At 40.0% G+C, this 25,899-nt stretch overlaps 2 protein-coding genes across 4 annotated transcripts in view; one reads left to right on the top strand and one right to left on the bottom strand.

Moving 5' to 3' along the window:
• Nucleotides 1-6,205, top strand: part of copg2 (COPI coat complex subunit gamma 2) — a 58,143-nt gene extending 51,938 nt beyond the window's left edge. Inside the window, exons 22-24 of the mRNA XM_041202045.1 lie at nucleotides 1,751-1,889; nucleotides 3,645-3,743; nucleotides 5,715-6,205. Of these exons, the coding sequence (XP_041057979.1) occupies nucleotides 1,751-1,889; nucleotides 3,645-3,743; nucleotides 5,715-5,845 (369 nt within the window). The 3' untranslated portion in view covers nucleotides 5,846-6,205. The remainder of the gene's footprint in view (nucleotides 1-1,750; nucleotides 1,890-3,644; nucleotides 3,744-5,714) is intronic.
• The window catches only part of mest, a 31,331-nt gene extending 5,644 nt beyond the window's left edge, over nucleotides 1-25,687 (bottom strand). Inside the window, exons 1-12 of one of the 3 annotated variants that reach the window (XM_041202046.1) lie at nucleotides 25,604-25,687; nucleotides 23,933-24,087; nucleotides 22,293-22,372; nucleotides 21,653-21,730; nucleotides 18,672-18,808; nucleotides 17,651-17,709; nucleotides 17,507-17,547; nucleotides 15,701-15,771; nucleotides 14,814-14,915; nucleotides 11,834-11,910; nucleotides 11,094-11,157; nucleotides 6,153-9,221 (exon numbers count right to left, since the gene is read on the bottom strand). In XM_041202046.1, coding sequence (XP_041057980.1) covers nucleotides 9,104-9,221; nucleotides 11,094-11,157; nucleotides 11,834-11,910; nucleotides 14,814-14,915; nucleotides 15,701-15,771; nucleotides 17,507-17,547; nucleotides 17,651-17,709; nucleotides 18,672-18,808; nucleotides 21,653-21,730; nucleotides 22,293-22,372; nucleotides 23,933-24,086 — 981 coding nt within the window. In that variant the 5' untranslated portion in view covers nucleotide 24,087; nucleotides 25,604-25,687 and the 3' untranslated portion in view covers nucleotides 6,153-9,103. Of the gene's footprint in view, nucleotides 1-6,152; nucleotides 9,222-9,536; nucleotides 10,164-11,093; nucleotides 11,158-11,833; nucleotides 11,911-14,813; nucleotides 14,916-15,700; nucleotides 15,772-17,506; nucleotides 17,548-17,650; nucleotides 17,710-18,671; nucleotides 18,809-21,652; nucleotides 21,731-22,292; nucleotides 22,373-23,932; nucleotides 24,088-25,603 lie in introns of those variants that run through there. The other 2 variants (XM_041202047.1, XM_041202048.1) reach the window with 2 other exon arrangements.
• Nucleotides 25,688-25,899: the final 212 nt, after the last annotated feature.

Genomic DNA, 25,899 nt, shown 5'->3' with positions numbered 1-25,899 from the left:
ATTCAATTTAATGCCGAGGAATGTGTGTAAAATACAGCCGAAAATTTGAAGACATTTTTGAGATAAATAAATTAACTAAGCATTTTGAATTATGATAGAAACAATAGGGTGAATTTAAGATTCAAATTATTGGTTTATCAGATTAAGAGGGGTAGACTTTAATACAGAGCAAAGAAAAGAAATGCGCTCTAAATATCAGGCTTCTCAAGAGCAGAGGAACAGATATATCTCAAGATGCTAGCACCCCTCTGAGAAATTGGTTCCAGAAGCAGGGGCAGCCATCTTTGCTTCAGCTCTTGGTGCCTAAGTGGCAGCTGCTACCAAATAGATAAGTTTACATTTTTAAATATATCTTTACAAGCATTTCTGTGGAGGCAAGAGGAGTAGAAGTGTTCCCTGCACCACAATCTTTATGATTTCATGCATGTGAACTTAAGGGCTATAGTGTTAAAGGGTAAAGATTTCAATTTCAGACAAATCCAATTTTAAGGCAGCTCACAAGGATATACTCAACTATCTCTTTAGCATCTCTTTTGCTTTTGTGACCAGATATTTTCTTTCATGGGCACTATTTTCTCTACCCCACCCTTCACCTCATAAAACTACTGTCATCATTCACCTTCTTAAAGCTCACTCTCAACTACTTTATTCTTACAACTATCAGTCCATCTCTAAGCACACCTTCCAGTCAAATATTCTTGAATGCGCCATCATCACCCACATGGGGCCGACTTATCTCATCATTCTGTTGTTGGGCTTTTTCAAATCTGCTTTCTAGCCCACCAAACACAGACCACTCTGGTTAAAATCTCTAACAGTATCCTAAATGTTGGATGCTGATGTAAGTTATACCCCATCCTCTCACAACTTCCAACATGGTCACCCATTCTCCTTCCACTACCTCTCCTGTGACAATTTTCTCTCTTTGTTTCATTGCTGTCTGTCCCAACCTATAATGGTTTAATGTATAATTTAATGGCATCTCTTATATTTGTTTAACATCCAGCATGCCCAAGATCCTGTATAGGACCCTTTTTCATAATCTACATGGTATCTTTCAACAGCATTATTTCAAGAATGGGGTCAGCTAATATGCTTGTATACTGAATATACCTAACTCTACCTCTCTGCCACTATCCACAACTATTGTTCTGTTTTTTTACATTAAATTGGGGATGGGCCAGAACTTCCTCCAGCTCAACATTGACAAGACCAAAGCCATCTTGTTTGGTTCCTGCTAGACACGCTTTGCACACTAGGACATGATCCACCTCTCTTCCCATCTGTTTGCTCAAGCTGAACTTAAATTCAGTGTTTCATTGCAAAATCTGAGTTCAGCTTAAACTGGCACATCTAATTCATCAGAACTACCCTACATCTGTTGCCTCTAATGTCTTCCTCATAGATCTCCCCACCTGCACTCATTCAGAACTCCAGACTTTGCCACATCTGTCCCCACATTCAAAAGACAAATAAGAAAAAATAACTTTTCTACCATTATTTCATTCCACCCCCCCCAAGCCAAGCTAATATCTATTGCTTTGCTGCACCCCACTCTGGCTTTTTGAAGTGCTTCAGGAGCTGTTATGGTGCTATACAAAAGCAAGTTGTTATGCGCTATAGTTGCAAAGTGAATTGTGGATTTAACGGCTCTAGTGAATTAAAAATGGAAACTATCTTTTGAGATCCATTTAGCATTCAGAAAAGCTGCTATAGGCTAACATGACCACCTTCCTTCTCTGTCCTATAGTTAGAAGACCTGGAGGTGACTGTTTCTGATCATATACAGAAGGTCCTGAAGCCTAACTTTACAGCTGCTTGGGATAAAGTAGGAGATGAATTTCAGAAAGAGGAAACATTTGCGCTCTCTTCTGTGAAGACATTGGATGGTAAGGGGAATTTGCCTTCCACTCCTACCCCCAAAAAAATCCGTTTAATTGGCTTCATATGGTTTGTTTCTAGCACAGCATCTTCATTGTTCCAAATAAAATAAGAACTTACTGTTGTTTCTCACACAGGATTCCATTAAAATTGGGGTTGTGGTAAGCAGGAAAACAAGTGATAGGACATGGATAATTCTGGTGTTGGTGAATATGCTACAAAAGATGCCTAGAATTTCTAGGGGAGTTTGGTGGGATAACAGCAGCATCCTGGAGAAATGTTGATCTTCCACCAAAGTTATGGCAGGGGATCAGGAGCACCCCATGGAAATTCTTCCTAGAGTATCTGAGGAAGAAGGGCAAGGAACTGAAGGGTAACTCATTGCCAGCCCTAAGAAAGTGGCATTAGTGTACTAGACAAGGGGACTCCGCTGGTTGGAGTCATACCTAGCACAAAGGAAGATGGGTGTGGTTGTTGGAGGTTAGTCATCTCAGCTCCAGGACATCACTGCAGGAGTTCCTCAGGGTAGTGTCCTAGGCCCAACCATCTTCAGCTGCTTCATCAATGACCTTCCTTCCATCATAAGGTCAGAAGTGGGGATGTTCCCTGATGATTTCACAATGTTCAGCATCATTCGTGACTCCCCAGATACTGAAGCAGTCCATGTCCAAATGCAGCAAGACCTGGACAATATCCAGGCTTGGGCTGACAAGTGGCAAGTAACATTCGCACCACACATGTGTCAGGCAATGACCATCTCCAACAAGAGAGAATCCAACCATTGCCCCTTTATGTTCAATGGCATTACCAAAACTGAATACCCCACTAACAACACCCTGGGGGTTACCATTGACCAGAAACTGAACTGGACTAGCCATATAAATACTGTGGCTGCAAGAGCAGGTCAGAAGCTAGGAATCCTACAGCAAGTAACTCACCACCTGACTTCTCAAAACCTCTCAACCATCTACAAGGCACAAGTCAGGAATGTGATGGAATACTTCCCACTTGCCTGGATGAGTGCAGCTCCCACAACACTGAAGAAGCTGGACACCATCCAGAACAAAGCAACCCGCTTGATTGGCACCACATCCACAATCATTCACTCCCTCCACTGATGCACAGCAGCAGCAGTATATACCATCTACAAGATGCACTGCAGAAATTCACCAAGGCTTCTTAGACAGCACCTTCCAAACCCATGACCACTACCACCTAGAAGGCCAAAGGCAGCAGATAAATGGAAGCAGCACTACCATCTGCAAGTTCCCCCCCCCCCCCCCAAGTCACTCACCATCCTGACTTGGAAATATATTGCCGTTCCTTCACTGTCGCTGGGTCAAAGTCCTGGAACTCCCTTCCTAACCGCACTGTGGGTGTACCTACACCACATGGACTGCAGCAGTTCAAGAAGGCAGCTCCACCACCACCACCACCTCAAGGGCAACTAGGGATGGGCAATAAATGCTGGCCTAGCCAGCGAAGCCCACATCCTGTGAATGAGTTTAAAAAATGCCACTCAGTCATTTTAACATTAAGGATAGAAGGAAAGAAAATGCAAATAAATTACTTTTGAAGTATGGTGCTCACCTACAAGGGCAGACAGGGCCTAAGTTTAACATCTCATCTAATAAGTTCTAGTCAAACATTTCATCTCAATGGAGGTCATTCCTATAGCCATTGGGTTTGATTTATTTCCCAGTGCCTCAGTTCAGAATGTTTATCTGAAATAACTACACATTTACTTGTTTCTTTTGCTGCAGAGGCTGTGAATAATATAATTAGTTTCCTTGGCATGCAGCCATGTGAGAGATCGGACAAGGTCCCAGAGAATAAAAATGCCCACACGCTCTACCTGGCAGGTAAGTTCCTTCAATACCTAAAGGGAGAGGAGAACCCTTAATATAAAGTAACTGCTGTTGTAAAAGCTTTCGGAGCCTGCATTATAAAAGTGTTGACTGGCCTCAAATTTAGCTAGTGTTCTTGGAAATGTAGCCAGAGTAAATCTGCATTACAGTTACAAACTATTTGGTTAAGTAACTAAATTTAAACAGTATCTTGCATTCATGTGGTGCATTTAATGTAGAGGACATACCAAAGCACTTCATAAAAAGTCAAAACTGGACACTAACCCAAAGAAGGAAATATTGAGAGTTACCAAGAGCATGAGCATAGATGTGACTTTTATGGAGGACCTTAAAGGAAAAGAGGGAGGTGGAGAGCTTTAGGGAGGAAATTACAGAGCTATGGCTTAGGGCCTGTACAGCTGAAGACACAGTTGCCAATGTGGGGTGAAGGCGGAGGCCAGTGTTAAAGGAACAGAGTTCTCAAGAGGTTTGAGTTGCTGGAGCAGCTTGTAGAGATAGTATGGGGTGAGTGCATAAAAGAATTTAAACATGACTATGGAAATTTTAAATACCCCCTACAATACTTTAAAACTCAGGTTTGGCTTCATATGCCTCACTCTTGCCAGTCTGGGTGGTGCTCTGTCCAAAGTTTCTCAATTTAAAAGTTCATAATGGTGTTCTATTGATTAGATACATTGATAAAGCTGCACATATTTCATGAATCACAGACTGTACATGATAGAGTTATTTTCATAAAACAAGAGAACATCCATTACCCACCTTGGTGATTCTCCTTTTAATGAGACATAATTTATCTCACAGGTCCAGAACTTCTGATCTCTGGGGGTCATACTGCAGGGGTCCCCCAGAATATGCCCTGGGGAGCTTCCTGGAAGTCCCCATGCAAGGACTGCACAGCAATTGCCCGGGAAATTTAAACTTTTGATGGGCAATTGTTCTGCACCAGGAACCATCCGGAACTCCAATTTAAATCGGAAACTTTAGATGGTTCTGACTCTCTTAGCAGAATATTTATCCAGGAAAAGTTAGAAGGTTTAAAACCATTTGTTACTCTTAGGTGACCGGCCAACCCTCTTACCTACTTTTCCCTTGTTTCTCAAAGTGGCTGGAACTTTTAATCTTAGCTGGTTTACAGCAGCTAATACCATAAAAAGTTGTGGCTTCACTTCCCCCGACACTGCTGCCCTGTAGTGGAAGGACTCTGGAGCTGCTGCACTGCACATTTCTCACCAGGCCCGGATCAGAAGCCTGGACAAGAAATGCGTAGCTCCAGACTAAGGTAAGTAAAGGAATGGAGTGGCAATCTAACTGCGATCACTACTCCAGAGGTTCTGGTTCAGTCTGCTAATGCCGGTCTCCTCCACATTTGACAGAATCAACCTTGCTTAGGAAAGATTAAATTGAATCTGTATTGTTTTTTTCTCGTCCTCCTGTGCATTTTTTTTCGCTGTACAGTACACCCAAGATCAAGATTTGAGAACTGTTGAGATCCTATTATTCCATAGAACTTGTGACAAAGAACCTTGCACAAGTGCAATATTTTGTTGATGTATTCCACACAGGACAGTCATAGAAACTTTGTCTATCTTATCTGATTTCTACTGATCTAACCTCCAACTAGAATGATCCTGCAGTGGGAAATGTAGGTACATCAGCTGGTGCCTATAATAGCATGGCCCCCAGCATCTGCAGGAGGAAGAGCCTCTTGGCCTACCTCATTGATGCATGTGCTCATACTGCAGGTTTATTGTGCATATAATGGTCAGTTCAAGCAGGAAAGACCGATTTTTCTCTTTTATTCCCAAATGCAACCAGATCTTTCTTGTCCTTTAGTGTTATTTTGTTTTTTTTTTCTCTACTGATGCTGCAGTAGGTCACCTTTAGGCTTTACCTTGTGTTTTCGCTCTTTATATTGACTAGTTTTCCAATTTCTAAACCATCTTCTTTGTGTCCATCTTATTGCAGGTGTTTTTAGAGGTGGCTATGACGTCCTTGTACGTGCCAGATTAGCTATGGCAGATGGAGTCACAATGCAGGTGACAGTCCGAAGTGAGGCAGAGATGGCCGTGGATGTCATCCTAGTTTCTGTTGGTTAAACTCATTCGTTTAACTCACTTTAGTTTTCCCCATCAAGAACTCACGTACATTTTAAACTACTTGACTAATGGGGACCAATTTAGGTAAGAAATTTAAGAAGAAAAATCAATAATGTGAAACATACATTTGTTTTTCTTGGTCTGTCTGGGTTATCACCAGTAAGATGCTGCTTCATTGAAAGTTGTTTCTCAGATTAATGTCTGAACATTCCTTCATTTTGTAAGACTAACAAATGTTTACAGTTTTGGTGTCGTGTTATGCCATGAAATAGAGGACAAAACTGTCCATATAATTAAAAATACATGCTTTTTTGTGAAACTACCTTTATTTACTAAAATAAAGATAAACTGTGATCTTTGTATTTGCATATTTGTGTGAAATTTACAAAATTTCTGCAAAACCAGTTTCATTATGGTTTGGATAAAATACTCATTGGAAACATTTTTTGTTCAACTTGAATATTCTTGCGATGCAGCTGTGCACAGTAGGAGCTCCATCCAGGCAGCACAACAAAGCACATTGCAAAAGCACCAATGTTCAGAAACCACCTACACCACATAACTTTTAGCAGAAGTGAAGTGCAATTACAGTACAGCAACCCTGTTGACTGGGAAAATTAACGAGCATTGAGCAGCAGTGCAAAATCTTCAATCACTGCAGCATGGGAACTGAATTGTCCAAATTCTTATATAAGTTAGCAGTTAGACTTTAAAATCAAATGAATGCTTTATTTCCCCTCCTTTAACCTCAGTTAAGGGCCAAGATCCATAGTGCAGAACACTATCCCAGGGTGAAAATGACAGAGGAGGACAAAGTAATTTAGTTTAGGTGACATATTACTCAGTTTTTAAAAGACTCAGAAAAAAGGGGGGGGGGTAGATTGTGGGATGTAAGGAGTTGGTTTTCAGTTCTTGAAAGAGTTTGATTAGGGGTAGATGGTATATTTAGAGTTTGGAAGAAACAAAACGAGGAGAGTTCAGAGATGCAACTATCAAAGTGATTTTTGATAAGACCTTGGGAGGTTAAAGAGGAAGTAGCATGCATTAGATGATATTTTTTGAAGAATGTGCCAAGTACTAAGTGTGCCCCAGATATAGGAGCAGTGTGCAAGTTTTGGACTTTATAGAGTTTCTATGGAATTAACTGATCATATGCAGTGGGTCTTATTGAAATGGCACTGTCACTCAAAATACTTCCATAGCAATCATGTCAGGGACTTATCAAATAAGAGCTGGTGCACCCTGCAACAGGTTTTCAAAATGTAAAAACTTGACATCTGAAAGGCAGTTTAATATTTTAGGTGGGATCTTTTCATCATAAGCATTACCTATATTTCCAGTTCAGAGGCTGACTATTCAGCGCTGCATTTTGAGAATTCACAATCTCTTTAATCTCAATTAGTTATTTGATATGCAATTATGAAGAAATCAAATACGAAAAGTAATGATTATAAGCCAGTGTGTACCAACCTATGCACAACAAAGACTTGGACCTGGGTTACAATTAGTCAATAAGGAAAGGCTTTTTTGTGCATGAAAAATTGGATTGTTTTGGGCCCCAGCAGAGTTGTGGAAACATTTATAACTAACAAATCAACTTTCCACTACTCAACTAAATGATAATTCAAATCAGAGATTTTACTACTGAACAAGCAGGAGTCTGAGTTTTGTTGAATTATATGTAGAAACAAGAATTGACCATTTAGCCACTCGAGCCTATTCCACCATTCAATTAGAGCATGATCTGTATCTTACCCTCCATTTACCTATCTTGGTTCCATAACTCTTGCCTAACAAAAATCAGTCAATCGCAGCTTTAAAATTTTCAAGTGACACCCTAGTCTGAACAGATGTCTACTACTGTGTGAAGAAGTGTTTCCTGATATCACCCCCAAATAGTCTATCTGTAATTTGAAGATTATATCCCTGTGTTCTGAATTGTCCCACCAGAGGAAATGGATACAACTCAGTTAGATCACCCTTTAATCTTCTATTCAAAAGGAATGCAAGCCAAGTCTATACAATGTCATAACTTAAACCTTTTAGCTCCATGTAGAATACAAGGCTCAGTAGATCACCAACTTCTTTGTCAAATTGAGCAAGCGTGAACTAAAAGAACAAACTGTAACTGATGGAAAGTAAGTGAAACTTGAGGGAAAATTACACAAATTAGTTCCTCTGATACAGAACTTTACACAATGAGAGCATGTGAAATGAATGGCTGTGCTGATCTTTACACCCAAATTCTTGCATTCTTTTTCCACAAAGCACTATTTCATAAAACTTGCCAAGCATGCAGATGTAGGTTAATCTTGCTTAATCATGCTGAACATTGGTATCATTGAACAGTTTTGCACAAGGAACAATAAATAACATGCCATTCTGCCCAATTGGTCTGTGCCAGTGTTTATGTCCCAAGTGACCAACTTCCCACCCTGCTTCATCTAACCCTATCAACACATCCTTCTATTTCTAGTAAAGGAAGTTTCTCTGAATTCCCCATTGAATTTATTAGTGACTATCTTATAGTTTTGGACTCTCCTCCTCCACCTCACCTCTCCCCCCCCACCACCACAAATGGAAACATTTTCCCTATGTCTGTCATATCTAGTCCCTTCATAATTTTCAAGACTGCTGCTAGGTCACCCCTTATGTTTTATCGTAGAATGCTGAAGAAATAGATTGCCAAGAGCAGGTAATTAAAAATAACTGTGTCTCTGAATGGGTGAGGGTATATGTGTCTGACCCAAAGAATCAACTAGCAAAAATGTATGAGTCCAACACTTGTCAGAACTGGGAAATGGAACACTTCCAAGACTTTCACCATGAATTATATGTATTAGAAGCTACTTATAAATTATAATTGGATGAATGTGCACAACTGATAGGCGTTACATGCAGTAATTTCCACATTGAATTATCACACATTAAGGGAGTGAAACATCTACACACATACAACAAAGACGAAACATCAAAGCAGAAAATAACAAAGGCACAGCTGGTTGTTCAGCATCCGAAAGGTTTAATATCTTGGGTGTGGTGATCTCTTGATGTAAGTGCCACCCAAAGCATTGATCTATCTATCTCTTTCAGGTGCTGATTCATCTGCTGTGCATTTTCAAAGTTTCTAGCATGTAACTTTTTTTTCATTTGGTCTGTACTAAATGTAGTTTGTTACCAGAATTCTCATAATGCAGAAGCAGCTGATGAACATTTACTAGTCCAGAACGGTCAAGATCCAGTGCTGTAACTGTCAGTTCAGAAGGAGTTGATGAAGTTAATGTAGGCTTGTTCAAAACCCAAAGGGTCCTCAAGTTGAGGGTAATGATTGATATGGTCATCGAGAACTGACACTGTTGACTTCGGTACCAACTTCCTGAAAGAAAACAATCTAAAGTGGGGAGTCTTTCTCCTTAAACCTACCCTGAAGAGGTGCAGTCTGCTCTTTCAACCAACAAGTGCAAATTAACCATTAACTTTCACGAAGCAGAATGTAACATTGCTACAGTAATAGTGAGGTTTGTTAACCCAAATGAGCAAATTAGACTTGTGAGCAAGACTGATGTCTCTTGTCTAATCAGCTGAGGCTTTCACTGTATGAAGGAACATATAAAAAAAGATTTGCATTTATTAGATGACTAGATGGACAGCAGCAGTTCAAGAAAGCAGCTCACCACTACCTTTTCATCCCCTTAGGGATGGGCAACGAATGCTGGTCTTGCCAGTGACACTCACCTCCCATGAAAGGATATTTTAAAAATTAATTTGGCACCTTTCAATATCACCAGATGCCCCAAAGCACTTCATAGCCAATAAAGTACTTTTGAAGTGTAGTCACTGTTGTAATGTAGGAAATGAGGCAGCCAATTTTCACACAAGCTCCCACAAACTGCAATGTGACAATGACCAGATACTTTTCAGATGTTAACTGAGGAATAAATATTTAGTAAGGATGCTGGGGACAACTCCCCTACTCTTCTTTGAAAAAGTGCTATGGGATCTTTTATGTTCACCTGAGGGGGCAAAGGGAGCTTTGGTTCAATGGTGCCCCTCAGTACTGCACTGAAATGTCAGCCTTGATTTTTGTTCTCAAGTGTTGGAGTGGGATTTGAATCCACTTTCTGGCTCAAAGGTGAGTGTGCTACCAATACAGCCTTTGTTGACACAATGTGCTCCATATTCTTTAAAAGGAAGATGATAATCTCTGAGGAAGTTCTTTCGCTGCAATATACTTAAAAGTACTATGGACTGTGTCATCATGGGAACAGGAATGTGACTTTTCCAGTCTGTTTAATATCCTTGCACACTCACTTGGCATCTGCATTGAACAAACATCAATTAAGTAGGATTACAATTCCTGACCCTACAGTCTGATCTAAGGTGACCACCCAGCAAAGAACAAACAACTCACATTTTTACAGTGGCTTTCACAATGTCCCAAATGCTTTATGTACTTTAATGTAAGGAATAGTAGCAGCCGGGTCCTACAGACAGCATTGAATTATCAACCACATTAACTGTTTTAGTGACGTTGGTTGATGTCTGTGCTGCAATATCCTTTGTTTCTATGTCCTTGGCTCTGATTTTCTTGGTATAATGTAAGTAATAATCTTCACCTTTTTTATATGATTTAGTATGTTAATTCAGTGAACTTATTAGCCACTTCTTCCATACCCTAAAGTTTTCCTCATGGCTCTTCTCTTTTATACATGGGATAAGGCTCATTGTTCTCTTCTCCATCCAACTTAATGCAACTTATCTTGCTTTGTCATATGCTAACTAAAAAATGAGCACACTATTAAAAGCGTGATCGGATCTGACCAATACACTAAAGAAGTTTCACTAAAGCTTTAAAACTTATTATTCCACTCTTTAGGTTATATATCCTAACATTCCATTGGGTTCACTAAAGGTTTGTTTGATCATTGAAAGATGAGTGCAGATGAGATAGGCCTTCCAGCCCAACTTTTCATATTCCCATCATTGAGTTCTCCCAAAGCCTTTTTCTAAGTCCCCTGGGTTGAGCCAATCCTATTGACTCTATATATACACATACATGCTGCACATTCCCCTGATCTTCCTGCAAAGGTTTACACAATGTTTAGTTTTCTACATATCTGCCCAATTTCATGACAGATCTAAATCCACAATACATAGCAAAGATCCAAAGCCAGGGGTTGAAGACAATTCTTGTATGTTCCAATCATTTGAGTAAGGGTTGTAGAAGGTAAAAACAACCACTACTTACTGATAAAGATCCAGAAACTCAGGATGAGGATTCACACAATCCAGTGGTCCATAGATTAAATGCACTGCAACAGAAGTTGGATATTAGGCACATTTTCATTTATTCAGTCACTGCAGCTGTCTGTGTTGGTTAATAACAATCAGGTCTTACAAGGAACCACAAGGATATTCATACTAACCGGAACAAGACTGAAACCACTGGTTTTGTTTAGGAAAGGCTTCATATTGTTTGGTTTAAGTTCCAATTAATTGGAGCTAATAAACTGCTGCAATTGGAACTGTTGGAATAAAATTAACTTAACAGAATGCATTAATACTCAAGAGCTCTGATACCCAATAAACAATTTCTACAGTTGTACAAAGAGACATTCTTTAAATATGAGACCCACCAACAATAACTCCAGCTAAAAGAAGTCACTAAAGAACTATTTGCAGCAAGAACTCTGGATGATTCGTTCATTGCTCCTTAACCCAGGGTGCAGAAGCCATCTTGACCACTACTGAAATTCAGATTAGCTAAATCTGCACCGACTTCAATTGACCCCACGATATCCCTGGTCTATGTGCTTCAGTACCACCCAGTACATTAACCCTATAAGTTTAGAATCTCACAACACAAGGAACATTCTACCAACAGAAATGCATGGTTTTACCGACTACAAAATTATTTTGTAAACAGCTTTCATGTATTAGAATAGTTTCTTACTTTCTGTTAATATAAAACACGTTCAATATACTCACATGGAACAGAAGTCGAAGTCAGGATTTTTACCCATCGATCTCTGTACTTCCATCTTTGATTAATAAATTGCAAAACACTGAAAAAGAATTAAACTATAGGAGGTTATTCTGACAGGTTTAAGAGTTGAGTCAATATGACAATGAAATATATTTTTATTAAATGAACTGACAGCCTACACAGGCACAACATGAGAGTGCACACCACCAAGAATATTTCACAGGAAGGGGAAGTTGCTTTGTGACCACCTACACATTACTACTGTTCCTCTTCAAGTCTTCAATCTTTCCCTGCTTCTTTCTCACTCCAACTGTCCCTTGTTGACCTTTTCTCATGCCTCACCCCCTTGTTCTAATATTCTACTGGAGTTGGCTGATACTTCACCCACACAAAGTGCTGCCTTGCGTTTCATCATTTTAAAATCAGGCTCTATCAGCATTAGGTAATTAGAATCCAAGATGTCATTTTTTTCCCCTCATGACCAAGCAATATCTGCATTTCAATAACATTTTCCCATTTTCCAGAATTGGATGCACCAAATGGAGGTAGAGCAAAGGATTCTGGTGCATCCATTCAAAACAGACAACAGCAATGGGCCAGTTGACTGTGATACTCTACCTTCCCTATTTTTATTTCTCAGCTCCCACAATGTAAGAAAGTCTCGGCTGAAAAAAGGCCATTTGGCCTATCAATCCTACTCCATTCAAATTTCATCATTATTCTAGCAGAATTCTTGCCTGAACTACTTGTTTATCTCCTACTTTAAGGATCATTAACCATCTTATCCTACCCCTTGGTGGGGGAGGGGAAAGATCAAAGAGCCCCATTAATCTTTCTCTAGATCTCAATCTCCATTCTAGGCAGGTACTGATCCAGCTCTCTCTTAAGGTTTCACCCTGAATCTCTTTTATAACTTCAGTCATAAATATTAGTAAGCTTATCACAATTACAATATGCTCCTGGTAATTTCTTGTGCTTTAAAAAAATGGATTTTAAGTTAAATTAAGCAATATAAATAATACAAAGTGGGAGCTTATTGCCAAAATACGAATGATCAAATTATTTGAATTAAGCAATTTTGAACTAAGATGTAGACAGTAAAAATGTTAAAATGCACAGAAAAAGAAAAGCTTTTTGGCCCAAGTTTCCACAGGCAATGGACAATCTATCATGGACTCTACCAACTCAACTCCTCCACTAATGAAAGATTTAGCAATAACCCACATTTCCCCTCTCAGAGTTAAATCAGTATTGTACAGCCTTGACCTAGCAGCTTCCGTGGCACATTTGCAAGGTCCCAGCAGCTCAGGGAGAAAGCATATTTGCCTACATCACTGGATTATCTGTACTTAACCGAGTAAATCTCAATCCACTACCTAACCAGATACTCAGCTTTATGTTTTTAGTCATACTTATCCACATGGCACTACCCGCTGCATGTTGGACTCTTTTTCACACAAGCACAATTCTGCAAGAAACCACCCACCCACCGAAAAAATTCCTTTGAATGTAGGATGGGCTACGAAATCCTTACCTCTTGTAGCCCAGTGAACAGCCTAAGCAATTATACTGCATGCCAAGTAAAAACTATGGGCAGGATTTTCTGGTCCTGCCGAAGTCAATGGAGATTTGAATGGCCTGCCGCATCCGCCAAGGGGAAACCCATTACAGTGGGGCTAAAAAATCTCAGCCAACCTAAAAACATTGCTGTAACATGCTTAAATTGCCAGAGTGTAAACTTATCTTTAGGAAATGTAACCACTACAGTACATATTTAATTAGAGTTTTAACAGAGCACAGAACCTGCTGAACTGAAAGCTTTGATTCAGCCAATGATCAGGAGCTGTATTGCACTAAGACTTTAATTACTCTGACGTTTTAAATCCATTAGGTGTTCAGTTCAATTAGCGAGCTTATGCTACATCTACTGGACCATGTCCTATTCTGCTGGCCATTTATAAGATTTCTTTTCTTGCTGTAGCAGCAGCCAGTAATCTGCTTCTCCTCTCTGTTGAATTAAAAACTTAATGCATTATTGCCTGTTCCAGCTCCTCCTTCCCTGAACCTTGACAGTCCTTACATTCCTTCATCCAATTTTTACCATCTTCAGACTTCTATAATTGCAGATGTAATTCCACCTGCAAGTCCCCCTCAAGCCACACACCATTCTGACCTGGAACTGTATCATCATTCCTTCACTGTCGCGGGATCATAAGACTAGAACTTCCTTTCCAGGAGCACTGTGACTGTATTTGCACCAGATAGACTGCAGCCGTTCAAGGCAACGGCTCACCACCATCTTCTCAAGGGCAATTAGGGAAGGCCAACGATTGCTGGCCTTGTCAGCAACACCCACATCCCATGAAAGAGTTTAAAAAAACCTTGGAGTCATCTGATCGCTTGGTTTAATTCATCTTGTCTCCAAACATATGAAGGATGCTGGGGAAAGGGCCAGGACACCCAGTCTGGATCCTCTGTGCAGGCTGAAAACGTTTGGGAGACAAATTAGTGGGAAATATTGTTTCAGATAGCGTTTTTGCAGTTTAGTAATAATGTGGAAAGCTCCGATGACGTTTACCAATAGTGGTCTTGATGATAGAGAGAGAGAGAGAGAGAGACACAAGTAAGAGGCTATAAGTTACATATATATAAAACACCAATTAACAGACAAGATGTGCTTGCCAAGCACAGGTTATTCTCCTCACACAAATTCTGGAACAGTTGCGCAATTAACACCAAATGATGCAATCTATATCCTACAACATCTCACAAGCCTTTACATTTACCACCTGTAGTGCAATTAGCTGCCTGGTTGCTGCAATTTTGAGAAATGGTGAGTGCCAATTTCTGAGCAACAGTAAATACAACAAAGCAACACTTGGATTGCCTACAGTTAAACACTAACTGGGGCCTGAAGCTTACACCTTGCTGCGAGCTGTGAACATAACATGCAAATTGAAAGGCTTTAGGTGCTTCACTCACCTGTCCATTACCAGGTTGCCATCATTGACACGGACCATGGTCCACATGTCCCAGTACTCTGCATTCGTGGGTTGCGTGTGGGGTCCAAATACTGCGCTGATTCTGGAAAAGCCCGAAATAAATATTCCTTCAGGAGATTTCATCACAACCCAAAGGTCCACTTTTGACAAAAATAAAAGCTAATAAATGTGACCATAAAAGCTTTTGAATTGTCATTAAAAACCACAACTAGTTCACTAATGTCCTTTAGGGAACGTAACTCCAATCTCACACCAACATGGCTGACTCTTCCTGGCCCTCTGAAGTGGCCCAGCAAGCCACTTAGTTCTATCAATAGGAATGGGCAATCGATGCCAGCTAATCTATGCCTTGGTGGTACTATTGGAGTCTTTGATAAGAGGTGTGGACCTGGCCTCATATTAACATCTGATTCAAAGGGCAGGTTATTTGGCAATTCTGGGCTCCCTCAGTACTGGACTGAGCGTAGATTATGCACTTAAAGCTTGCTGTAGGATTTGAAGCCAGATCCTTCCGACAAGAGTCCAACTGAGCTAGGCCTATAACATTCATGCAGTATACATTCCTTAGTCCACTAGTACTATCAAAATATGTCAGACCAACTTTTTTCACTGAGATTAGTGAATTGAAGACAGTGCACCCACAAACCTGTGCGAAGTATCACAATCAGCAATTTAGCTGTCACATGTAAAGCAATTCAGAAGATTCAAATCAGTACTGCATTGTTGGTGTAGGGCGATCAAATTGGGTGGGCTGAGAGAATGAAACAAATACCCTATCCAATTCTTGTTCAGGGAAGATTAGTTTATTTCTGTTTCTCACTGGCTTTAATCCAGATTATGCCAAACGTACACAGTTGCAGAGCTCACCCTTTTGAAAAGAAGTAGTAGTTCATAAGTCTGGTAAAGATTGGTGAAAAGTACCCACTGTCTTTGAGCAGCTGTTGTAAAGAAAAGGAAAGAATTATTAATTTAATTTAGAAATCTACTGCTCATATCTTAAGTTTTAAAAAGGCACGCATAGGCTTTTGTGTGTTCAGGCACAACTGCCTCTTGCTTCATTGGATGTTAAGAAACATCCATATATACCATTAGAAATCCTGCGTAGAGTGTACACTTGCTATCCATAAACCTCACTCACTGTTGTCATAATTCTTGTTACATTTTGTGTCAATATTTATCATTGTAAACTGCTGTCTACATTTTCCATTCAATTTTGCTGTTAGTTTTCACAATGTTGTTGCAGGTTCTGGTCATTATATGACTCTGTGGAATGAGTTTCTGAAGTCTCTGTCCCAACCCAATCGTCATCGCTTATATAGACAAAAATTATAAGATAGTGAGCAATGCCACAGTACATTAACTAGTTATAATTGAAGAGAACTGCAATAACTTTTCACTCCCAGTTTCAAATCTTTTGGATACATTGTTAGAGAAATAGGAATGGATTCTTTACTGTCCATATTAACTCTTTACTACTCATTTCAGACAATGGGCGCTTTTATATGTCAAAAATAATGTAAAGCCCAGGTTAACAAAATAAGGATATAATATTAAAATTTCTCCATTAGTAATACTAGTGATACAAAATTTCAGAGAAAGCAAAGGCGGAAGCCTTTAAGTCTTGAACCAGGTACTATCCTCCTATTAGTTCATCTCTGGTTGTGTTAGCAACAAGATTCCAGGTACAATCTATGCTGAGTTAGCCGATCTCAGTTGATGTCAACAGTGAGATGCACAAGTCTCCCCTGTTGGGTACAGGATAAATAAAAAGCCAAGTCTCCTATTTCTAATAAGCAGCCACTGATAGGAAAAGTAGAACCAAAATCAGGATGAGGCTTGAGTTTACCTGCTGACACCACCCGCACCTCCCCCCTAGCACCAATCATGGTTAAATAACCTCTCAAGACCACTGTCAGGAGTAACATGAAGAATTGACGCTGGGGTGAAGAACTGGGCAGCTCCCAAGCATGTGAAACTACCCCAGCAACTGTGGCGATTCAGGGAGAGGAAGGAAGGCGGTGTAGGAAAAGAGAATTGGAAGAACAAAATGATTCATATCTTAACATATCACTTAAATTTTGCTAGCTCCCATTAAAAACATAGATAAAACAACAAAAAGAAATGATTAAAGTACTATTCCCCTCAAGCTATAAATCAACCACTCTTGATTTGCTCCATAGTGAACAAGACTGAGCCAACATACACTCCTTCACAGCCCAGAAACAAGAGAGGTATACATACCTGCTACTGTACATCTTTACTCATCCTGAGTGAACTGTCACAATTGCCAAATATCACAATATTGGCTACACTTTCTCATCCTGCAATCTTGTCTGTTCCCTGCTGTGGTTTTACTGCTTGCCATGTTTAGCACTGCTGACAGGAAACTAGTGCTTTAAGGCTTCAAGACGTCAGCATATTACATTCGCCTGTTTCTGTGATGTCAATTCATTCAGTCCAACTGGTCTATGGCTGTGTTCATGCTCCATAAGAGCTCCTCCTGCACTATTTACTTCATCTCACCCTATCAACGTACCCTTCTATTTCTTTCAGTTTCATATGCTTATATAGCTTCCTTTTAAATGTATCCAAGACACATTCAGCTTACTTGGAGCGCAACACTTAATGAATTCATTCAGTTATAATTTTTTTTTAAATGGATAAAATACAGACCTTCTGTATAAATCTTGGGTGGTTTGTCTCTGGAAAAATTCCTGAAATTATTACAAAGAATATGAAGTAAGCTCTCGTCCAGAGGAATTGGGAATTATATAAATGAGTTCATCATGTTAATGAGATAACCAAATAGCTGAATACCTCCATTTGACAAACACAGGCTCTTAATCATCAGATGTCCAGGTTTACTGTGTTCAGACCTAATACACAGGAGACAATGCTCAATCATTTGAATTGTGAAACTTCCAATAGTGGGATTACATTGCAGTCACATTGGTTCTACCACAGATACTGGCTTCAGACCAAGACTATTGCCAGTGGGGTCTGGCAAACAGGATCACCTGAGTAGTTCAACCATCATTCTCTGCTCAGGGACAGCAGTGCCCTATCCATCAACAGAGGCAGTTTTGTGCAGAGCTACACTCAGTGGCCCACTCAGTCTTTGCCTGCAGCTAGTGCTGAGCTATAACTCTTTCGAGTACAAACACATTTCCATCTGTTTCAGATGAAGTTACATTGTTTCATAGTTTGCCATTGTGAGACTTGAACTCTTGATCTTGGGGTTACAAGCCCAGTACCATAACCACTTGGCTATTTAGGCCAAGCATTCATGTAACTCTTTTGAGTACAAACCCGTTTCCATCTGTTTCAGATGAAGTTACATTGCTTCATAGTTTGCCATTGTGAGATTTGAACTTTTGATCTTGGGGTTACAAGCCCAGTACCATAAACACTTGGCTATTTAGGCCAAGCAGTGCTGAGCTATACAACCTCAGGCTTGGTCCATGGTCTAATTGCCAAGTTAACTAATCTCAATCAGGGCAGCAACACAGATGCCTTAAAATTGCCCCAGAATAAAGGTGGGAAATAGACAAGTTCTCTACTGATCACAATTCAAATGACTTGCTGAACACAGATTGTACTCAGCTTGGTTCCCTCCACAAGTGAACACCATGCCTGCAGAGAACAGCCAATATAACACTGTGGGGAGAGTTTAGGGCAGTGGGGAACGCTGGCACCAGTGAAACATAACCTCATCAGGAACTCTGCAAATGTAATTTTTGAAAAAAAGACAGATGAACAACATACAATGCACTTAACATTGATGCTCAGTTGGTGACTTTCCCCGCCCCCAAATGCCACTCAATTTTAAAGTGGTAACCTGTATAGCAGCTCCAGTGCAACAGTGTCTCCATAATCATGGGCCAGGATGTTGATCTTCTGCTGAGCAAGGCCCAGTTCCATCATTAGCTGCTGGACAATATCTGCCTGCTCAAAGATGGAGTATCTGTGCAGCCTCTAGTGAAGAGCAAATGCATTGCATTTAACAGTTAACTTTTCCAATAATGTAAGCCCACAATCACTTGCCAAAACAGATACTTTTCAGGACAATACTTGCAACTACATAAAGACATAATTATGTCCATCTATTTTGAATTGGTTCTCCCGATGAATTACTTCTTTGAAGTGAAGTAACTTGTTCTATAGGTACATGTAGCATTCGTTCAGTGCCAGTAAGTAGCAATGAGATGTATGATCCATGAATGAAAGAAAGACAGAGGGTTGTTCCAAAGTGCTTCAGTGTCAACAAGGTAATTTTGAAATGTATTCACAGCCGTAATGTTGGAAATGTGGCAGCCAATTTGTGCACAACAAGCAGCAATGAAATAATGGCCAGATAATCGGTTTTAGTAATGTTGATTAAGGGATAAATATTAGCATGGACATTTGCTTAACAACAAAATTGAAATCTTGCATGAACCAAAGCAATCTGGCACCATAGCAGAATGTAATGATTTTGTTTTTATTTTTCCATCAAAGAGTAATTATTGTGTTTAAGAGTGGCAACCTGGTGCAGGTTGATTAATATAGCTGAAAATAGGTTTATCACCAAAAATAAACACTTTAATAAGGGTGACAGGTATTCCATTTGAATTACCTGATTTAAAATCACTGAAAATGAATTTAAATAACTATACTGAACCATTTACTTTCATTGTTGTATGCTGGTCAGTTTCTTAGTAAATTAATTATTTTTGATATGAAAAATCTTTAAAAAGCACACCCAATTTGAAGAGTTTTCCAAACCAGTATCAACTTGGAGGGTGTGGTGAGTTCGAGGGGTCTGATTTGGGGAAATTGAAGACTGAACCAGCGTAAAAAGAATCACAGAAAAAACAAATAATTTTAGTTGCAACTCATTTATGTTTTAAACTCTCAAGTTTTTTTGCAATGATGCGAATGGTTTCGCTCAGATTGTGATCGAACTAGCAGATCTAATCTATCTGATCTAACAAGCAGAAACTCTCTCTCTCAATCTTATCTGTGACCGGCTCTACACAACATGAATTGGCTGAATGGTTGAGTGAATTGTTACAACCGGCTTTGACCAAGTTTTCCATATACACGGTGAAGGACTCCTTCACATTTGCGAAGGCCATAAAGGACTTGCATATCGATAGCAATGCTATATTCATGTGCTCATTTGAATTGCTAGCCTATTCACCAATGTTCCACTTAAGGAAGCCATAAATATTTGCACTGCAGCAGTATATCATGGCGATCTAGACCCTGCACCATTTATGAATCAGTATTCATTGAACTTATGAGCTCGACAACTCGCACAGTTGAGTTCAGTTTTAATGACGCGATGTAAGCCCAAATAGATGGTGTTGCCATGGGATCCCCTCTAGGACCAGCTCTTGCAAACATTTTTGTTGGGTTCCATGAGAAACGTCTCCTTGATGGAATGACTAGATGATATGTTTGCTATATTTAAATCCGCAGTTGCATGTAACAATTTCCTTACATGTCTTAATGGGTTCCATCCTGCGCTCAAATTCACCTATGAAATGTAGCAGTTAAACGAACTCTCATTCCTTAAAGTACTAGTTGAGAAATCTGCCAGGGGACTCTCTACCACAGTCTACCACAAGCTTACCTTCACTGGTCAATATACATGTTGAGATTCTTATAGTTTCACACCATAAGATTGGTCTTATCAACAAACTTGTAAATAAGGCCCGAGCCATTTGCTCACCATGCAAGCTTCATGCTGAAATAGGGCGCATCAAAGACATCCTGCAGGATAAGGGCCACCCTGATCAGATCATTTCACGCTGTATACCACGCAACTCATGAATGGGCCTAAGGGCATCAGTTTTGGCCCTGAAAAATGCCCAGTGTACTTCAGTTTACCCTGGAAGGGCAAGGTATCTCAAATATTTGAGCAACAGGTGAAGCTAACTATTTCACGCTGCAACTATGCAGTAGCAACAAGAGTGGTACTCATCACTAACAGGATGCTGCCGTCAAGTTAAAAAGACGTTCTGCCATTCACACAAATGAGTAATGTAGTATATGAATTTCAGTGCCAGTGTGATGCTAAGTATATAGGCCTTATGTCCCAAAGACTGGCAGATCGTATCAAACAGCATGTCCCAGCCGCTGTTCACAACAGGCAGGGCACAGACTGCACCCAACCAGCCCGTGTTTGCAAGACTCAAGACATAGTGTCCAACATTAGATGTGATTCCGCGATTGGACAACATTTGCTAAATAATCCTCAATGTGCTAAGAATTATGCTGATAACCAATTTAAGATTGTCAGCCGGGCTCACAATGTGGCACATTTGCATTTACTGGAAGCTACATATATTAATACACAGGGCCCTGTTGTTTGCAGACAGAAAGAACATATACATACATTGCATCTGTTTCAGCTAAACAAAATAAGTGACAGCCATTCGCTGACTCATTCCTCAGGGCAGTGCCTTGACCAATCAGGGTCAAGCTGCCTGGCTTAAATTTCAAACAATGCTGGGCAGTTAACTGTCAGTCCATCAGTGGTGCATTCTCCATGGCAATGCCACTTGCCAACCAATCAGCACTCTTCACATACAGTATAAATTGTTGTTTTCCCCCTTATATTGGTATTCTTGAGAGTGTCATGATGAGTGCAAGATGAAAAACTTAGACATCTCTTTTTTCAGCAATTCTCAAGTACTACCAAACGACTATTTATTGTAAATAAAAAACCTACAGTTGACAACCACTCAGCTACCTACAGACTATGAATTATGTCTGCTGCTCAAAGGGCTAAATCTTCAGCAAAGGAAAGTTCCTCAGTAACCAGATACTCACAGGTTTATCGCTGAATCCAAAACCAAGAAAATCTAGTGCGATAACTCGATTAAACCTCAGCATCAAGCCTTCCCAGATCTAAAACAAAAAGCATATTTCAATCCCTTTTAGTACTCTCCAACATTCAATAAAATGTTAGATTGTCTGGCGACAAATTTTAGTTGCTATAGGGGAGTCTGTTCAAATAAAGAGATCCCTTCGATTACTCACTCCAGTTTATTTCAAAATTAAAACGTAAAAAAATGTTTTTAATAGTATTTTAGGATTGAGGATGTATTAAGTTAAATTGGTTTCCAGTAGCAATTAGAAGTAAAATTCCTGACCAATTTTATCCCTTCCTAGTAAAACTGTGCATTAACCAGTTAGGTCCCTGCTGCCATCCGACCAGCTGGAATATCAAAGCTCAGAGCTCAATGCTCTAAGATTTTAGATATTTTGATAATGGAAGTAGTTGTCTTAAACCTCCATTGTCTTCAATCTAGTTCTATCCCTATGTCAGTGCAATGTTTTAACCACAACACAGCTGCTCACTCTTCAAAATCACAGACCCCTCTTGCCCCACCCCACATTAAAATCAAGTGAGGGAAAACAATTTTAAAACTTTGACCAAGTCTTGGCATTCTTCTACCCCACCCCTTACCTTGTGCCAGTCATAGCTCGATGTTGGGAAACCATGCAAAAGGATCACTATGTCGGAACTGCCGACAGCACCCACGGAATCTGAAATTCACACGCAGATCGCATTAAGACAGCTCAAGAGGACATCCATCGGTTCCAGTGGTTAAGGTATAGGCTAGAGACCCCATGGCACTAATTGAAGAAAAGCAGGGGTCTGAGCCAGCATTCCTCCCTTAACTATCAAAAACAACAGATTCATTCATCTCATTGCTGTTTGTGGGATCTTGCTATGCACAAATGTTTGCCCCCATTTATCGATGTAGGTCACTTTACCTCAAAGTAATTAATTGTGTTAAATTCCAAGATACTTCAGTGATAAGTTGTGATGTAAAAGCAGAAAGTGCTGGAAAAGCTCGTTAAAGACCCTTATTAAAAGGGTTTTTTTCCTTTATTCCTTCATGGGATGTGGGCATCACTGGCAAGGCCAGCATTTGTTGTCCATCCCTCATTGCCTTTGAACTGAACACTTCAGGGGGTCAGTCAACCACACTGCTGTGGGTCTGGAGTCATATGTAGGTCACGCCAGCTAAGGATTTCCCGAAAGGACATCAGTGAACCAGATGGGTTTTCATGACAATCAATGATATTGTCATGGTCTGCATAATTGACTAGCTTTCAATTCCAGATTTATTAACAGAATTCAAATTCCACCAGCTGCCATGGTGGGATTTGACCCTGTGCTCCCAGAGGTCTGGAACTCAGAGCTCTGTGACCCTGGGTTGTTAGTCCAGTGGCATTACCATTGAACCATCCCTGTTCAGAAGAGTGTTTTGCAGAAGAATCATATTAAACTTGAAATGTTAACTCTGTTTCTCTCTCCGAATGCTGTCAGACCTGCTGAGTTTTTCCATCACTTTTTGTTTTTATTTCAGATCCCCAAGATCTGCAGTATTTTGCTTTTTCTTTAGTTACTATTTTATCATTTGTCAGAAACCAGTCTTTTCCCAAGAGTCACATTTTGGACCAGCCACAAGATGGATGATAAAAGTTGCTCTGAATCAAGTTCTTAAAGCAGCCACATGCCATCTTAAGGCCCTAAAAAAACACGATGTATTTGGACCAAATTAATGCCTTTCCATGCAAATGTATGCAATGTGGGCTTTGCTACAGAGGGTTTCCTACTGAATCAGGAAGCTGGTAATACATGGAAAAAATTACTACAGGTGGTCAAAGTCTTCTCTTAAGATAAAATGGCACAGCTTCAGGTACAATTTTAATATACTTGCTGAGCTGCTCGCCTCTTGCAGCTTTTCATTTGTAACACTGTCCTCAAAGAGAGGCTTTACCTTAACTAACTCCTGATAAAGACCGTATTCCTAATCTCATAGGCATCATAACTTTGAGAACACAAGGGCCTCATTTTCAACTGATTTATAGCTTTTCAGGGAAGAAAAGTGTTTTTGGATATACAAGCCAACCTAAGACAAACATTGCTATTTACAACATATATGGAGCAATGGGCGTAAGCATTTACATATAGCACAATTACAGATTCATCAAAGCCACACCATAGCAACATTAAAAACAGAACTACACCATTTGACACCACAGGCATTCTCTGCCATTTAATTAGATCATTGTCATATCATGCAAAGCCCTCACCTCTGTAAAATATGCGGTGGTCTTTGAAGGTAAAGAAGGCTCCAGCCATTCTCCATGAATAGAGGGATGGTGAAAGACTTGGGGGAGGAAGATGAAGGTAGACAGCAATGAGCGGTGCAGCAAGAAGTGCAACCTGGATCCACCACTCTTTCATCCTTAAAACAAAAAAATGCCAGGTTAAGATCCTTCAAACAAAATCATATTTCTATCCTAGATCTTCCTTGCAAATAGAACTCATTTTCAAATTACACACAGATGAGAGAAAATATAGTTACCATCAATAACCACTGAATTATACTCCAAACATATTGTGATCTGCACAAGCTTTGTAAACTCACCCTCACTAGAGGAAAACTTAATGTTGCAATGTTATTCTAACATTATAACTAATCTGTTAAACCACCACCCACATGAGCAAACATCTATGGAACCATGTTAAACCAGCAGCCAAAACTACACTTTCCCCTCGTACAAAAGTGGAAAGAGCAGGCTCAATCCTGAAGCACCCCAGAATTCAACGGCTTGCCACATACTCTATCCAAACTTGCAAATCGATAAGGGTAAGCCCTTAGGTTTGACACATGGCCTGTGCTGAGTTCACAGACTTCAATCAGGACAGTACTTGTAGCTTTACAATTGGTCAAGGAGTTCCTGCAGAAGGCAGGGAGATGGAGAGAGAGAGGAAAATCATCAAGAGTTTCTGCTGCTGCAAGTAATCTAGTGATCCCGCCCGCACCCCCCACCGCACATGAAGGTATGTGTTTTAAAAATACTATACCCACATCTGGTTTTCACTGGGCTCGAGGTAACAGTCCCAGATGAATGGATCCTGGAAGTTTATACATGATGTGTGAAGGACCACAAAACAACTTTGACTTGCATTTATATAGTCGTAGAATGTCCCAAGGCACTTCACAGAACTGATACAAAACAAACTTTGAAACTGAACCACAGAGCAACCCACTGTACACACCTACATCAGGGGAGGTCAGGAGAGGACTGCCAACCCTCCGGGAAGATCCTGGAGTCTCTGGGAATTAAACATTAATCTCCTGAATACTGCTGCAAGTAAAGCAACCCTGAAGAAATATCATAGGGACATTAAAAATCTGCGTGTTTTTATTCATTTTATTTGACTACTCTTTATTAGTTAATAAAAAATTGGAAATGAAGACGGGGGTTGTGGTGGTGTGGGGAGCTGTTTAGGTAGGGTGATAAAGGCAAGGAAATCCTGCATTGAAACCTCTGGGAATATGTCCTACCAGAATTGACAACCGCAGACGGGAGGGTAAGACGAGATAAGAACACAAATTACTTGACTTTTAAACACAGGCCTATTTTTTGGATTGCTGACTGAATGTGGTGTTTAATATAGTTCTTAAAAACTCAGGAATACATTTTAACATAATCTGCAATAAATTTAATCTTCATAAAAAAGACTGACAACAGTCTGTTCCCGTGATTCTGTGCAAAGCTTTTTCAAACAAGTTTTAACAACTTCAACTAATTAAAATACTTACTTTTCAAATCTTAAATGGATTTAAATGTTAATATTTAAGAAAAAATATATGCTAACTGGGGTCATTTTTATTTAAAAAAGTGTAAAAATGCAGTAACGTTTAGTCCATGAACTGCTGCCAGCCAGATGTGTGAGAGCCAGACGCCACTTACCTGCACTCAGGTGAACTCTCATCGTCAAGACAGCCCGTCTCACCTGAAGGTACGATTATTTCCGGGTCGGTTCCGTTGACCGCCTCGTCCCGCCCCCTTTCCTATCCCAATGACACGCAGAGAGCAGCATGTCTCCCACTGCTGGCCTGGAGGGTTAGCTGCAGCGCCAGATCCCTATCACCTTCATTGACCAGCCCCCCTGCAGCACGGTAGGAATGAATCTATTGTAAAACACAGAGGAAGGAGGCACTGGGTAGGCCCAGACTCACCAACTCAAAAACTAATCAAAAATTTTT

This window comes from Carcharodon carcharias, chromosome 13 (assembly GCF_017639515.1).
Source record: "Carcharodon carcharias isolate sCarCar2 chromosome 13, sCarCar2.pri, whole genome shotgun sequence".
In the NCBI taxonomy this organism is placed as follows: Eukaryota; Metazoa; Chordata; class Chondrichthyes; order Lamniformes; family Lamnidae; genus Carcharodon; species Carcharodon carcharias.
This window is presented reverse-complemented; position numbering and strand designations above follow the sequence as displayed.